The sequence below is a fragment of the Podarcis melisellensis genome, assembly GCF_964234715.1.
Source record: "Podarcis melisellensis genome assembly, chromosome: 12".
In the NCBI taxonomy this organism is placed as follows: Eukaryota; Metazoa; Chordata; class Lepidosauria; order Squamata; family Lacertidae; genus Podarcis; species Podarcis melisellensis.
Genome location: NC_138544.1, coordinates 58,718,992 through 58,731,080, shown reverse-complemented (window position 1 = coordinate 58,731,080; position 12,089 = coordinate 58,718,992). Strand labels below are relative to the sequence as shown.

At 49.9% G+C, this 12,089-nt stretch overlaps 1 protein-coding gene across 1 annotated transcript; it reads right to left on the bottom strand.

The window, feature by feature from the left end:
* Positions 1 to 891: 891 nt before the first annotated feature.
* Positions 892 to 11,548, bottom strand: LOC309353180 (zinc finger protein 783-like). The gene is made up of 6 exons (XM_081882431.1): positions 11,423 to 11,548; positions 8,317 to 8,691; positions 7,087 to 7,204; positions 4,505 to 4,681; positions 3,350 to 3,460; positions 892 to 2,035 (listed from the first exon to the last, which is right to left on the bottom strand). Exons 1-6 carry the CDS (start codon positions 11,444 to 11,446, stop codon positions 1,062 to 1,064), a joined length of 1,779 nt encoding a protein of 592 aa, XP_081738557.1. The 5' UTR covers positions 11,447 to 11,548; the 3' UTR covers positions 892 to 1,061.
* Between the last annotated feature and the right edge of the window lie 541 nt (positions 11,549 to 12,089).

Here is a 12,089-nt window from a genome sequence, read left to right as displayed (position 1 = left end):
TTTTTAGTATTGTAATGTGTTTTCTCTTGTGTGTTTTCTTTTATTTTTTCTAGGTTATATTTGTTATAATTGTGGAAAATTTAATAATTGGGGGGGAAATAATTCTATGTATTATCATTTAGCTGTGACTCCTGCTGGCCGTAATAATAATAATTAATTAATTAATTAATAGATTTTATTTATACCCCACCCTCCCCGGCCAGAGCCGGGCTCAGGGCAGCTAACACCAATAAAATAAAATCACAGTAAAAACATAATAGGGGAAAAGAGGGAGAAAAAGAAAACCAATTTAAAATACAGGTTAAAATGCAATTTAAAATGCAGCCTCATTTTAAACGTAGCCGATAAATCAAGACCATAAGGGGAGGGAAACATAAGGGTCAGACTGAGTCCAAACCAAAGGCCAGGCAGAACAGCTCTGTCTTGCAGGCCCTGCAGAAAGATGTCAAGTCCTGCAGGGCCCTAGTCCCTTGTGGCAGAGCGTTCCACCAAGTCGGGGCCAGTACTGAAAAGGCCCTGGCCCTAGATGAGACCAATCTAACCACCTTGCAACCTGGGACCTCCAAAGTGTTGTCATTTGTGGCCCTTAAGGTCCTCCCCGGGGCATACCAGGAGAGGCGGTCCCGTAGGTACGAGGGTCCTAGGCTGTATAGGGCTTCAAAGGTCAAAACCAGCACCTTAAACCTGACCCTGGACTCCACCGGGAGCCAGTGCAGCTGGAAAAGATGACCCCTGGACGTTTCTTCCATGCCACGATGTTACAATCACCCCACTAAGATCTGCCTTGGCCAACGCCTGCCTGCGTGTGATCAGATTTATTGGCACACACGGTAAAATAAGCCATGAAAAGAGGTAGAAAAGGCAGGGAAAGAGAGAAACAACACCCAAATCTCCATATTACATTTTATTATCAATAAAGAATATATATAAAAATAACAATCAGATTTATTGCTAACCCAAGTCAGCTGTGTGCCAGAGCCAGACAGGCTGCCTGCCTTCAATTTGGGAGGGAGTTTCCAGAAGGGGAGACCCTCGCCATACAGCCCCTTTGCCCCCTTCCATCACCCCACCGCCTCCGTTTTCACGAAAGGAGCCTGGCTGTCGGGCTGCGTCACCCACGGGCCGCCCGCTGCGTCGGCGTGGCTGCGCTCGTGCAGTTTCAGGCTTCGCTGGCAGCGGAAGGCCTTGCCGCAGACATGGCAGCAGGAGCGACCCTCTGGCCGCTCGCCCGAGTGCGCCGCCTGGTGCCGGAGCAGCCAGGAGCTGCATGCAAAGCTCTTCGCGCAGTCCTGGCACTGGTGGAGCTTCTCCCGGGCGTGGGAACGCAGGTGCTTGAGGAATCCGGCCTTTTGGGGGAAGCTGTTCCCGCAGCGCGCGCAGGAATAGGCCCTCTCCCCGCCGTGGGTGTTTTGGTGCACCGTCAGGTTTGTCATACGGGTGAAGCGCTTGTGGCACTGGGCGCACTGGTAGGGCTTCTCCCCGGTGTGCGTACGCCGGTGTTCCACCAGCGTCGAGAGGCGGCTGAAGCGCTTCTCGCACTCGCCGCAGGCGTAGGGTTTCTCCCCGGTGTGCGTCCGCTGGTGCTCCACCAGGGTCGAGAGGCGGCCAAAGCGCTTCTCGCACTCGGCGCAGCCGTAGGGCTTCTCCCCGGTGTGGGTGCGGTAGTGCGTGGTCAGCGTCGACTGGTGGACGAAGGCCTTCCCGCACTCGCGGCAGGAGAAAGGCCTCTCGCCCAGGTGGGTGCGGCGGTGCCGGGTGAAATTTTCCTTCCGGACGAAGGAGTGCCCGCAGTCAGCGCAGATGTAGGGGCGCTCGGGGGAACTCCGCTGGAGGTGAGGTCCGTTCGGGGGGACAGGATCCCTCTCTGCTGCCCCGGCGAAGACTTGCTCGGCGAAGCCCTGGGGTAACGCTTGACCCAGACCGTAGATGGCGTTCACGTCCTGGTAGACGTTCTCTTCCGATCTCTCTGCCAGAGTCCAGTGGGGCTGCAGCCCCTCAGGCGTCCCGCATTTTTGGTGCACCAGCCAGCTGTCCACTGCATCAACAATTTATTTCATTTTTTTATTTGTGAACAAATAAAGAGAAAGAAGTGAGTGGGGGAGGGAAAATTGCTTGAGATTGTAAATAGTTCAACAAGCACTGCTATTGTTGCAATGAATATACGATTACAGTGGTACCTTGAGTTACAGACGTTTCAGGTTACAGACTCCACTAACCCAGAAATAGTACCTCTGGTTAAGAACTTTGCTTCAGGATGAGAACAGAAATCGTGCCACCGCAGCAGCAGCGGGAGGCCCCATTAGCTAAAGTGGTGCTTCAGGTTAAGAACAGTTTCAGGTTAAGAACAGACTTGCGGAACGAATTAAGTACATAACCCGAGGTACCACTGTATCAACAAGCCATTATAATTTTACAAAAATGCATTCCAAGTATCGTTATATTTATCCATGCACAATCTGCGTCTAAATCCACAGGTCAGCCTGTGGTCACCATCTGAGACCCTTCTTCACGTGTCCTCTTCCACAAGAGATCCAGAGGGTGGCAAACACACAGCTATTCCGCCTGGCCTTTAATTTGAATTCAGCCAGATCTTTTATTCCCCTTCCTTCCCCCCTCTCCCCTTTTTATGAAGATCACCCGCTCTGAGACCCCACAGCTAATTCTCTCCTGGTCTCCTCGCTGGCCCAAGTAGGACCAATTCAGCCAGCTAGCCCTGGGGATTATCTAATGCTTATTTCTCCTAAACTGATTTTTGAATTTTATTGTTATTCATGTTTTTTATACTGTATTTTATGCTGCTTTTATAATTAAGTGTTTTAAATTTGTTGTTAGCCGCCCTGAGCCCGGTTTCTGAACTGGGAAGGGCAGGGTATAAATAAAAATTACTATGATTATTAGATTCTATGACTTTAGGCCTTGGCAAACAAAGCAACATTTTGCTCCGGGGATGTCAGCTCGGCCTGATCCCTGGCGCTTTACTTCCCTGCAAAACTGCCTTGCATAATGGCAGGGGAGTTAAAGGTTTGGAGGAAGAGGAAATCAGTATTTGCCAGCTATGAATGCAAGGGATTAAGGCCTCTTGTGAGGGCAGAAGGATCTTTTACCTACTCCACTGGACTGGAGAGATTAGGGATCTCCACCACAAAGGAGACACAGGCCAACATTCCCCCCAAACAGCCCCCCCTTCAAGGTCCCCCAATATATCCTCTGGAAGCATCTAAGAGCCTTTTTCATGGAGAAAGATCCTGCTGGGATGTTAATGCCAGACTCATTGGTCTCCAGAATAAAAGGCCTAACAGCTACCCATTTCTGGCTTTCAGCTTTTTAAAAAGGGCCATTGATCACTCACCTGGGGCTATTTTGCTTCCCGGACTCTCCTCCTCTTCCTCCTTAGCCAAGGGCTCCTGCTCTTGTTTTACCTGCGAGGAGGAGGCAGCCTCCAAGATGGACTCAGGTGAGCCTGCAGAGGAGATGGGAGAAGAAGATGGGATTTCTTCCTTTCTTAAGATCTGTGAATTGTCATATTATTTATCAAATTTCTATAGGGCCCTTCAACTGTAGACCTCAGGGCCGTTCACGAGAAAAAAGTACAAGGTGAAAACTGAAAATACATACATCTTTATTGTCATTGTCCCATACAGAACAATGACATTGAAAAATCTACATAAAGTATTCGAAAAACCCCTACAATCTCTGAAACCCCATTTTTAAATACAATATACTCCTATAGAGAATCCTTATACTGCATTTAAAACCAGAATTGCATTTGGGTAGAAACATAATAAAACATAATAAAAACAAGAACAAAAAACCCTTCATACAACCCCCCCCCCCCAGAATTGCTCTCATTGGAAGTGTGTCGCAGTGGTTAGTGTCTGACTGGGACCTGGGAGAGACGTGGGTTCGAATCCCCACCAGGCCATGGAGCTCACTAATAATAATAATAATAATAATAATAAATTTATTTATACCCTGCCCTCCCCAGCCAGAGCCGGGCTCAGGGCGGCTAACACCAGTAAAATTACACACAAAAAAAATAGGAAAAGAAAAAAACAATTTAAAATACAGGTTAAAATGCAATTTAAAATGCAGCCTCACTTTAAAAGTAGCCCATAGATCAAGATCATAAGGGGAGGAAAACACAAGGATCAGACTGAGTCCAAACCAAAGGCCAGGCGGAACAGCTCAGTCTTGCAGGCCCTGTGGAAAGATGTCAAGTCCCGCAGGGCCCTGGTCGCTTGTGACAGAGCGTTCCACCAGGTCGGGGCCAGTGCTGAAAAGGCCCTGGCCCTAGTTGAGACCAATCTAACCACCTTGCGACTTGGGACCTCCAAAGTGTTGTCATTTGTGGACCTTAAGGTCCTCCGCGAGGCAGACCAGGAGAGGCCTAGTCCAAAAGGACCTAATCCAAAAGATCACAGAACAGTAGAGGTGAAAGGGACCCTCAGAGGCATCTAGTCCAACCCTGCCCCCCAAACGCCAAGGAGCGGCTTGGAACAGCCACCTGGGACCAACGCTGGAGCCACCCTTCTCTGATGGTTCTGCTGCTTCTGCAAGGGGTTCTCAGCCCCGCTGGCATCCCCGAGGTTCTCCCTGGAGTCTGCGTCCTTCTGTTCGCCAGGACCCAGGTCCTCCCCTCGTTCAATCCGGGACAGAATATCTGGTTTGGAGATTGCATAATCTGTTGGGGTTGGGATGAAAAAAGAGACAAGGAACAGGACAGCCTTCATTTACAGAGTGGGATGAAAGGGCTGTTTTTATGGGAATAGAAGGATATTTACTCATTTGTTTCGTAAAATTTATACAGGCCTGATTGCAAAAACAAACCCCCCCCCCTCAACGCAGTCTGCAAAAAAATAAAACCATAAAAATCAAGAAACAGTACTTTAAAGGACTAAAACAGCATTGGAATGACCTCAACTTTCTAAGCATTGCTTATGTCTAAGCAATACAGCGGTACCTCTGGTTGAGAACGGAATCCGTTCCGGAGGCCCATTCGCAACCTGAGCATAACGCAACCCGCGGGTCGCGATTCGCTGCTTCTGCGCATGTGCGTGATGTCATTTTGCGCGTCTGCGCATGTGCGAGTGGCGAAACCCGGAAGTAACCCGTCTGTTACTTCCGGGTCGCCGCGGGTCACAACCTGATTACGCTCAACCTGAAGCGAATGTAACATGAGGTATGACTGTATAGTGGTACCGTTCCGGAGCACCGTTCACATCTTGAATGGAACGTAAAATGTGACGGCGCGTCTGCGTGTGTGCGGGTCGCCACTTTCGCACATGCACGTAACATCATTTTTAGCGTCTGCACATGAGTGAGCGGCGAAACCCGGAAGTAACGCGCTCCGTTATTTCCGGGTTGCCACGGAACGCAACCCGAAAGCGCTCAACCTGAAGCACATTCAACCCGAGGTATGACCGTAGTGTTCTTAGCAGATGCTGGAAAAGTTTACAGTGAAGGTGCTGGCCTGGTATCAATCGGCAGGGAGCTCTACTCCAATTTTTTGCGGTCGACGGAGCCTCCCACATCCCTTCTGCACTGAAGGTGTACCACGCAAAAGTGGTTTCCACCCTCTGTTATGCTGCCCCGCTCTGGGCTCCAGGGTCCAATTTAACATCACTGGGGACACTGCAGAATCAGTTTCTCCGTCGCCTCCTGAAACTCCCCATGTGTGTGAGCAATGCAGCCATACATCTGGAGTTAAAGATTGCATCATTGGAGACTGTCATCTGGAAGCGAGTCTTTGGCTATTGGCTGTCCAGCTGGCATAGGCTTCCCCACCATTACCTCTTTCAGTGCCTCTGGCGGGATGACTTTGTTAATCCGTGGGTAAGAAAAATCCATGCCAAACTTCTGAGCATCGGAATTTCCCCGGCGGACTCCTTAAAGACGAACCTACGCTCAGCCAAAAGCCTCATCGAGCAAAGATTAGCAGACATTGACAATCAACACAACCTCTCCAGGGGTGGGAGTGTCTGCTCTCCCAGGTATCACGTAATAACCCCACCACTTGGCCTTCCATCATACATGTCATCTCTTTCATCAGTACCACACCGACTTGCATTTATTCGTGCAAGGTTCAATGTTTTTCCATTGAACCTGCTGAACCACAGATTTTCCAAGGGTTTGGTGTCTCCGCTATGCGAGTGTGACGGGAAAACAGTTGAATCTCTTCCACATATAATGTTCAACTGTCCCTTACATAGCATAGCCAGGACTAAATTCCTGGGTCCTGCTTTACTGCGCTTGGTTGGCAGGCCTGTTGAGTCACATGCCGCACTGCTCTTGCAGGATACAGATCCTTCTGTAACTCTGCAGGTGGCGAGATTCCTGAATGCGGTTATCTCACACACAAAAACCACCCAAAAACAACAACAACAAAAACTAATCGGACAGTTATGATGAGAGTGCATGACGGATCTCGTCTCCAGTTCTCCTTTCTCTGTGAACCGTCCTTCGGATGTTTCCAGGCCCCAAGCTGTTATTTGTCACTGCTCAATGTCCCACTCTTGCATCGTGGTGTTCCTCTTATGTCGTTCGATGTATTGGTTTTTATGCTTCTGTGCTTTTATGTTTGTACATATTTTATGGGCTAATAGCCGTAAATAAATATAAATCGGCAGGGAGTGTAGAGGCTGCCACACTGAGCGATCGAGTTCTTACCAATGTGGGAAATGGGCATTTTGTGGCACAAGTATCAGATTGGCCTAGGATTTAAATACGTGATGTTACAGAACAATATGTTTAAAGTTAAAATGAAAAGAAAAAAAGAGGTTAATTGACTAAGTAATTTTTAGGTGAAATTCGTTTTGGAAAACTGCTACAATGATATATATGGAAATTCAGTCAGGCGGATTCGAGGAAGTCACCCAACAATGTCAACAAAAATGGAATTATTACAGTTTGGATTTATGTTTGCTTGTTTGTTTCTGTTTCTTTTTGATGTTTTCTTTTATATGTTTGTTATAAATTTGGAAAATCAATAAAAAAAATTTGGGGGGAAAAACAAAGTGGTGGAGAATTTGGAGGCAGGCCAGGGTGAACGAAGGGCCCAGAAGCCTCCTTCCTCCCCCCGGCTCTTACCGAGAGAGATCAAGTATTCGCAGTCCCCCTTCAGGACCTTCTTGCAGAGTTCCTTCTGCCAGTCCTCCATCTTCTCCCGCTCCTCCTGGGAAAAGGCGGCGCTGCCATCAAAGGTCACCTGCAAGGTGTCAGCCACAAAAGTTGGTGCCCCAGAGCACCCTGGGAAACGAATGATCCTAGGAGGGTAGCGCGGGGAGGGGCCCCCAAAGGTCATCTAGCTCAACCCCCTGCAATTGTTTTGTTATGTGGTATTTGTTATAATTGTGGAGAACATAATAATTTTTTTAAAAAAAAAATCCTGCTTTTGCTAATAAAGAGTTAACTCTAACTTGCACAGTGTGATTTACTGCTGGCCGGCTCCTGCCAGCGACCAACCCAAGGCCAGAGAGCCAGGGGAGCTCACGTCTCCTCCCAGATCCAGCTTTCCTTATCTCTCTCACCCTGACCTAGCCACTGTGATCCACGCGACGGTCACCTCCAGACTGGATTATTGTAACTCGCTCTACGTGGGGCTGCCCTTGAGACTGACCCAGAAACTCCAGCGGGTGCAGAATGCCGCGGCGAGACTCCTTACGGGGTCTTTGCTGCGAGATCATATTCACACGGTGCTATACCAGCTGCACTGGCTCCTGGTGGAGTACAGGATCAGGTTTAAGGTGCTGGTTTTAGCCTTTAAAGCCCTATACGGCCTAGGACCCTCGTATCTACTGGACCGTCTCTCCTGGTATGTCCCAGAGAAATTTACAGTCTGCAAATAAAAACATCCTAAACATCCCAGGCCTCAGAGAAGTTAGGCTGGCCTCAACTAGAGCCAGGGCTTTCTTGCCCGCGGCTCCAATCTGGTGGAACGCTCTGTCACAAGAGACTAGGGCTCTGCGGGACCTGACATCTTTCCGCAGGGCCTGCAAGACAGAGCTGTTCCACCAGGCCTTTGGTCAGGGCGCAGCCTGACCTCCTCCTCTGACAATCTGCACAGAATTTTGCTTGATGGTTGCCATTAATTTGATCTTAATTTGATTTTAATTAATTTTATAATGAATGTTTTTAGAATGTTGGACTATTTTGATTGTTGTTAGCCGCCCTGAGCACAGCTTCGGCTGGGGAGGGCGGGATATAAATAAAATTTATTATTATTATTATTCCATACACTGAACTGGTCCCATCAACCCATCCACAAAAAGTCCCCCAACGCAATCTTGCTCCTGTTATCGTCAGGCAGGGTCCACCTACCTTGGGGGCCTCCCCGTTGACACCGGGTGGGAGCCTCAGGATCCAGAAGTTCCGGTTCTTGAGCAGGTTCTCCAGGTTCTCCAGCCTCCTCCTGAGTAAGCCGTACTCCTGGATCAGGGTCCCCAGCACCGTCCACTTGCCCTCCAGCTGGTTCCCGATTTCCAGCTCCGTCTTCTCGCACTCAAAGATTTTCTTCTCCGCCGTCCCTGCCCTGCCTTCCAGGCTCAGCAGCCGAGATGTCAAAGCGTCCACTTTGCTCTCCATCGCCTGGACAGCGGCCACCAGAGTCCAGACAGACGCCGCCTCCATCACCTGCCCCGCCGGACACTCGAGGGAAGATGGCACACCCTGCGATTCAGCCTCCCATTCCGGAGCCTGTTGGCAAGGACACAAGTTGTTGGGTTTTTTCACAAAAGGAACTAAGCTTTTTGTTTTGGCCGTTTCTGAAAACACTCCAAACATGTAGAGGGCACCATGTTGGGGAAGACTGGCCTGCAACACGTCTCTGAAGCACCACCCTGAGTTCCTTTGAGAAAAAGTAGGATATAAATATTATAATGCAGGGAATTATATTTAGGAAGGAGGAAGGACCGTCTCCTGGGGGTTCATCTTCTTTGGAGGGAACCAGGGATCTGTCACAGACATCCAGTGATCTACTGGTAGGTCACAATCTACCTGTCAGACATGCCTGTTATAATGGAATCACTGTGTTTGGGAAGGGGTCATGATAATAATAATAATAATAATTTGTTATTTATATCCCGCCCATTTGGCTGGGTTTCCCCAGCCACTCTGGGCAGCTTCCAACAAAATATTAAAATACAGTAATGCATCAAACATTGAAAGCTTCCCTAAACAGGGCTGCTTTCAGATGTAGTTGTTCTTCTCTTTGACATCTGGTGGGAGGGCATTCCACAGGGTGGGCGCCACCACCGAGAAGGCCCTCTGCCTAGTTCCCTGTAACTTGGCTTCTCGCAGGGATGGAACTGCCAGAAGGCCCTCGGTGCTGGACCTCAGTGTCCGGGCAGAACGATGGGGGTGGAGATGCTCCTTCAGGTCTACTGGACCGAGGCCGTTTAGGGCTTTAAAGGTCAGCACCAACACTTTGAATTGTGCTCGGAAACGTACCGTGAGCCAATGTAGGTCTTTCAGGACTGGTGTTATATGGTCTTGGCAGCTGCCTCCAGTCTGGCTGCCACATTCTGGATTAATTGCAGTTTCCAGGTCACCTTCAAAGGTAGCCCCACATAGAGCACATGGCAGTCGTCCAAGCGGGAGATAACTAAAGCATGCACCACTCTGGCGAGACAGTCCACGGGCAGGGAGGGTCTCATCTTGCGTACCAGATGGAGCTGGTAGACAGCTGCCCTGGACACAGAACTGACCTGTGCCTTCATGGACAGCTGTGAGTCCAAAATGACTCCCAGGCTGTGCACCTGGTCCTTCAGGGGCACAGTTGCCCCATCCAGGACCAGGGAGTCCTCCACACCTGCCCGCCTCCTGTCCCCCAAAAACAGTACTTCTGTCTTGTCAGGATTAAACCTCAACCTGTTAGCCACCATCCATCCTCCAACCGCCTCCAGACACTCACACAGGACCTTCACTGCCTTCACTGGTTCTGATTTGAAAGAGAGGTAGAGATAGTACAATGCCCTGAGATGCAGGAATGTTTTAATAGTAATAAAAGATCCCAAGACTTATCCGTTTCCGAAAGCAGCAAATGCCTCCATCCAGCACGGAGAGGGGAGAGGAAGCAGCCCGTTAAAGGAAGACCCTACTCCAGATTTAAACACCCCGTTCACACAGCACAGGCTGCCATTATACAAATCTATGGTTCGGCCGCATTTGGAGCAATTTGCACAGTTCCGATTACCTCGCCTCAAAAAGGATATTGCAGAGTTGGAAAGGTTCAAGAAAGGGCCAGATAGATGATCAAGGGGGTGGAGCGACTCCCCAGTGAGGAAAGGCTGCAGCGTTTGGGGGCTTCTTACTTTAGAGAAAAGGCAAGAAAGAGTTGAAATGATAGAAGTCTATAGAATTATGCCTGGCGTCCCCCAAACTCACACCACCTGTAACAGCAGTGTCTCAAATTGACTGCAGCCGACCTGTAAAAAGGACTCTGTGAACTGAAAGCAGAAACACCGTGATGTACTTTTGTAATCCAAAAATTATTCAATAAAAGCAATTTTTTAAAAATAAAATAAAATTGTGGATGGAATGGAGAACGTGGAATGGAGAAAAGCTTTTGTCGTCCGTCTGTCCCCCTCTCTCTCTCGTTACACCAGAACTCAGGGGCACCCAAAGTTGGGAGATTCGGGACAGATAAAACAAAGTCGTCCTCGACGCAGCCCAGAGTTAAACTATGGAACTCCCTTCCACAAGAGGCAGTGATGGCCTTAAAAGAGGGTTGGGCAAATTCATGGAAAGGGGGCGGTGTGTGGCTTCCGGCCACGATGGAGATGCTCTAACACTGTTCAGCCATTGCGAGAACAGGGTGCAAGGTTGCTTTTCTTGAATGATTTTTGGATTACAAAAATAATTTTGGGTAGCCCCCAAAAAATATTAAAAGTGTGGCACTTACTGTGACAACTTTATGGTGAGTACCAACACCTTTCCCCCCTTAGAATAAAGCAATAATACAGTAATCATCATCATCATCATCATCTCTGCCCTCTCCTTGCCCCTTAATAGATCTCTGCTCCCCACTTAGTCCCTTTGCACCAAAGGTGCAAATGCCACAACCAGGCACGGGGAGGGCAGAAGCAGAGGTTGAGTTCCATTAAAGGAAGAGTCTGATTCCGAATTTAAGCACCCCGTTCACACAACACAAGGCTGCAAGCGCGCATCGCCACCCGCAGAATCCCACCATCCCGCCTGCTTAACAACCGACGCCGCCGTTCCCTTTTGCACCGGGAAGGAGGGGAGCGGAGCGGGGTAAAAGCGGGGTAAGTACCCCGGAGGGAGGGGGAAGCTCGTCCGGATCAGCCGGGCGCAAAGTGCATCCTCTTCCCCTGCAGAAAGAGCAGGATCCAGGAAGCCCAGCGGACGCGAGGAGGAGCCGGAGAGATGCAAGGGCGCCCGGGCTTGGGGAGCGCGCGCTGCTTACCTGCGCGGGCGCCCACTCGGCCATGGCGCCTCCGAGGGTCCCGGCGAGGGATCCGTCCGGAGCTGAGGGCCGGCGCCGGGATCCGCGGCTCAGAGCATGTCGGGAGCAGCTTTGCAAAGCGGGGAGGCGGGGGGCAGACTAGGGAGGGGAACCGGCGTCACTCCGGAGCTGCATCGCCGCCTACGGGCCTGGGAGAGCATCGCCGCAGGAAGCAAGCAAGCGCAAAGGGAGCTTCGCTTGCACCCGCGGAGATACAAACATGAGCCTGACCAAACTGCAGGAGGCAGTGGAAGACAGGAGTGCCTGGCGTGCTCTGGTCCAGGGGGTCACGAAGAGGCGGACACGACTAAACAACAAGGGACACCCAAGAGTCATCTAGTCCACCCCCTGCGATGCGACAAATCTTTTTGCCCAACGTGGGGCTCAAACCCACGACTTTGAGCATAGGAGCCAAGGTCCTTTCAGCCCCCCAATAAAATATTTCAGGGGGCCAGGCTCCCACCAAGTTGATGAGCATTGCCAGTCAAATGGTGTGTGTGTGTGATCAGCTATCTTGGCTAGTGGCAATCAATAGCCTTCTCTGCCATGAATTTGTCTAATTCTCTTTCAAAGTTATCCAAGTTGGTGGTCATCATTGCCTCTTGTGGGAGTGAGTTCCGTAGTTTAA

What these genes read in the sequence shown, in the direction of transcription:
- LOC309353180 (XM_081882431.1), bottom strand. Translation starts at nt 11,446, where the DNA reads ATGGCCGAGTGGGCGCCCGCGCAG. An exon ending in GGCTCCAGCGTTGGTCCCAG is followed by an intron (nt 3,461 to 4,504) that starts GTGGCTGTTCCA and finishes TCTCCTCTGCAG; the next exon opens with GCTCACCTGAGTCCATCTTG. An exon ending in GGGAAGCAAAATAGCCCCAG is followed by an intron (nt 2,036 to 3,349) that starts GTGAGTGATCAA and finishes TTGTTGATGCAG; the next exon opens with TGGACAGCTGGCTGGTGCAC.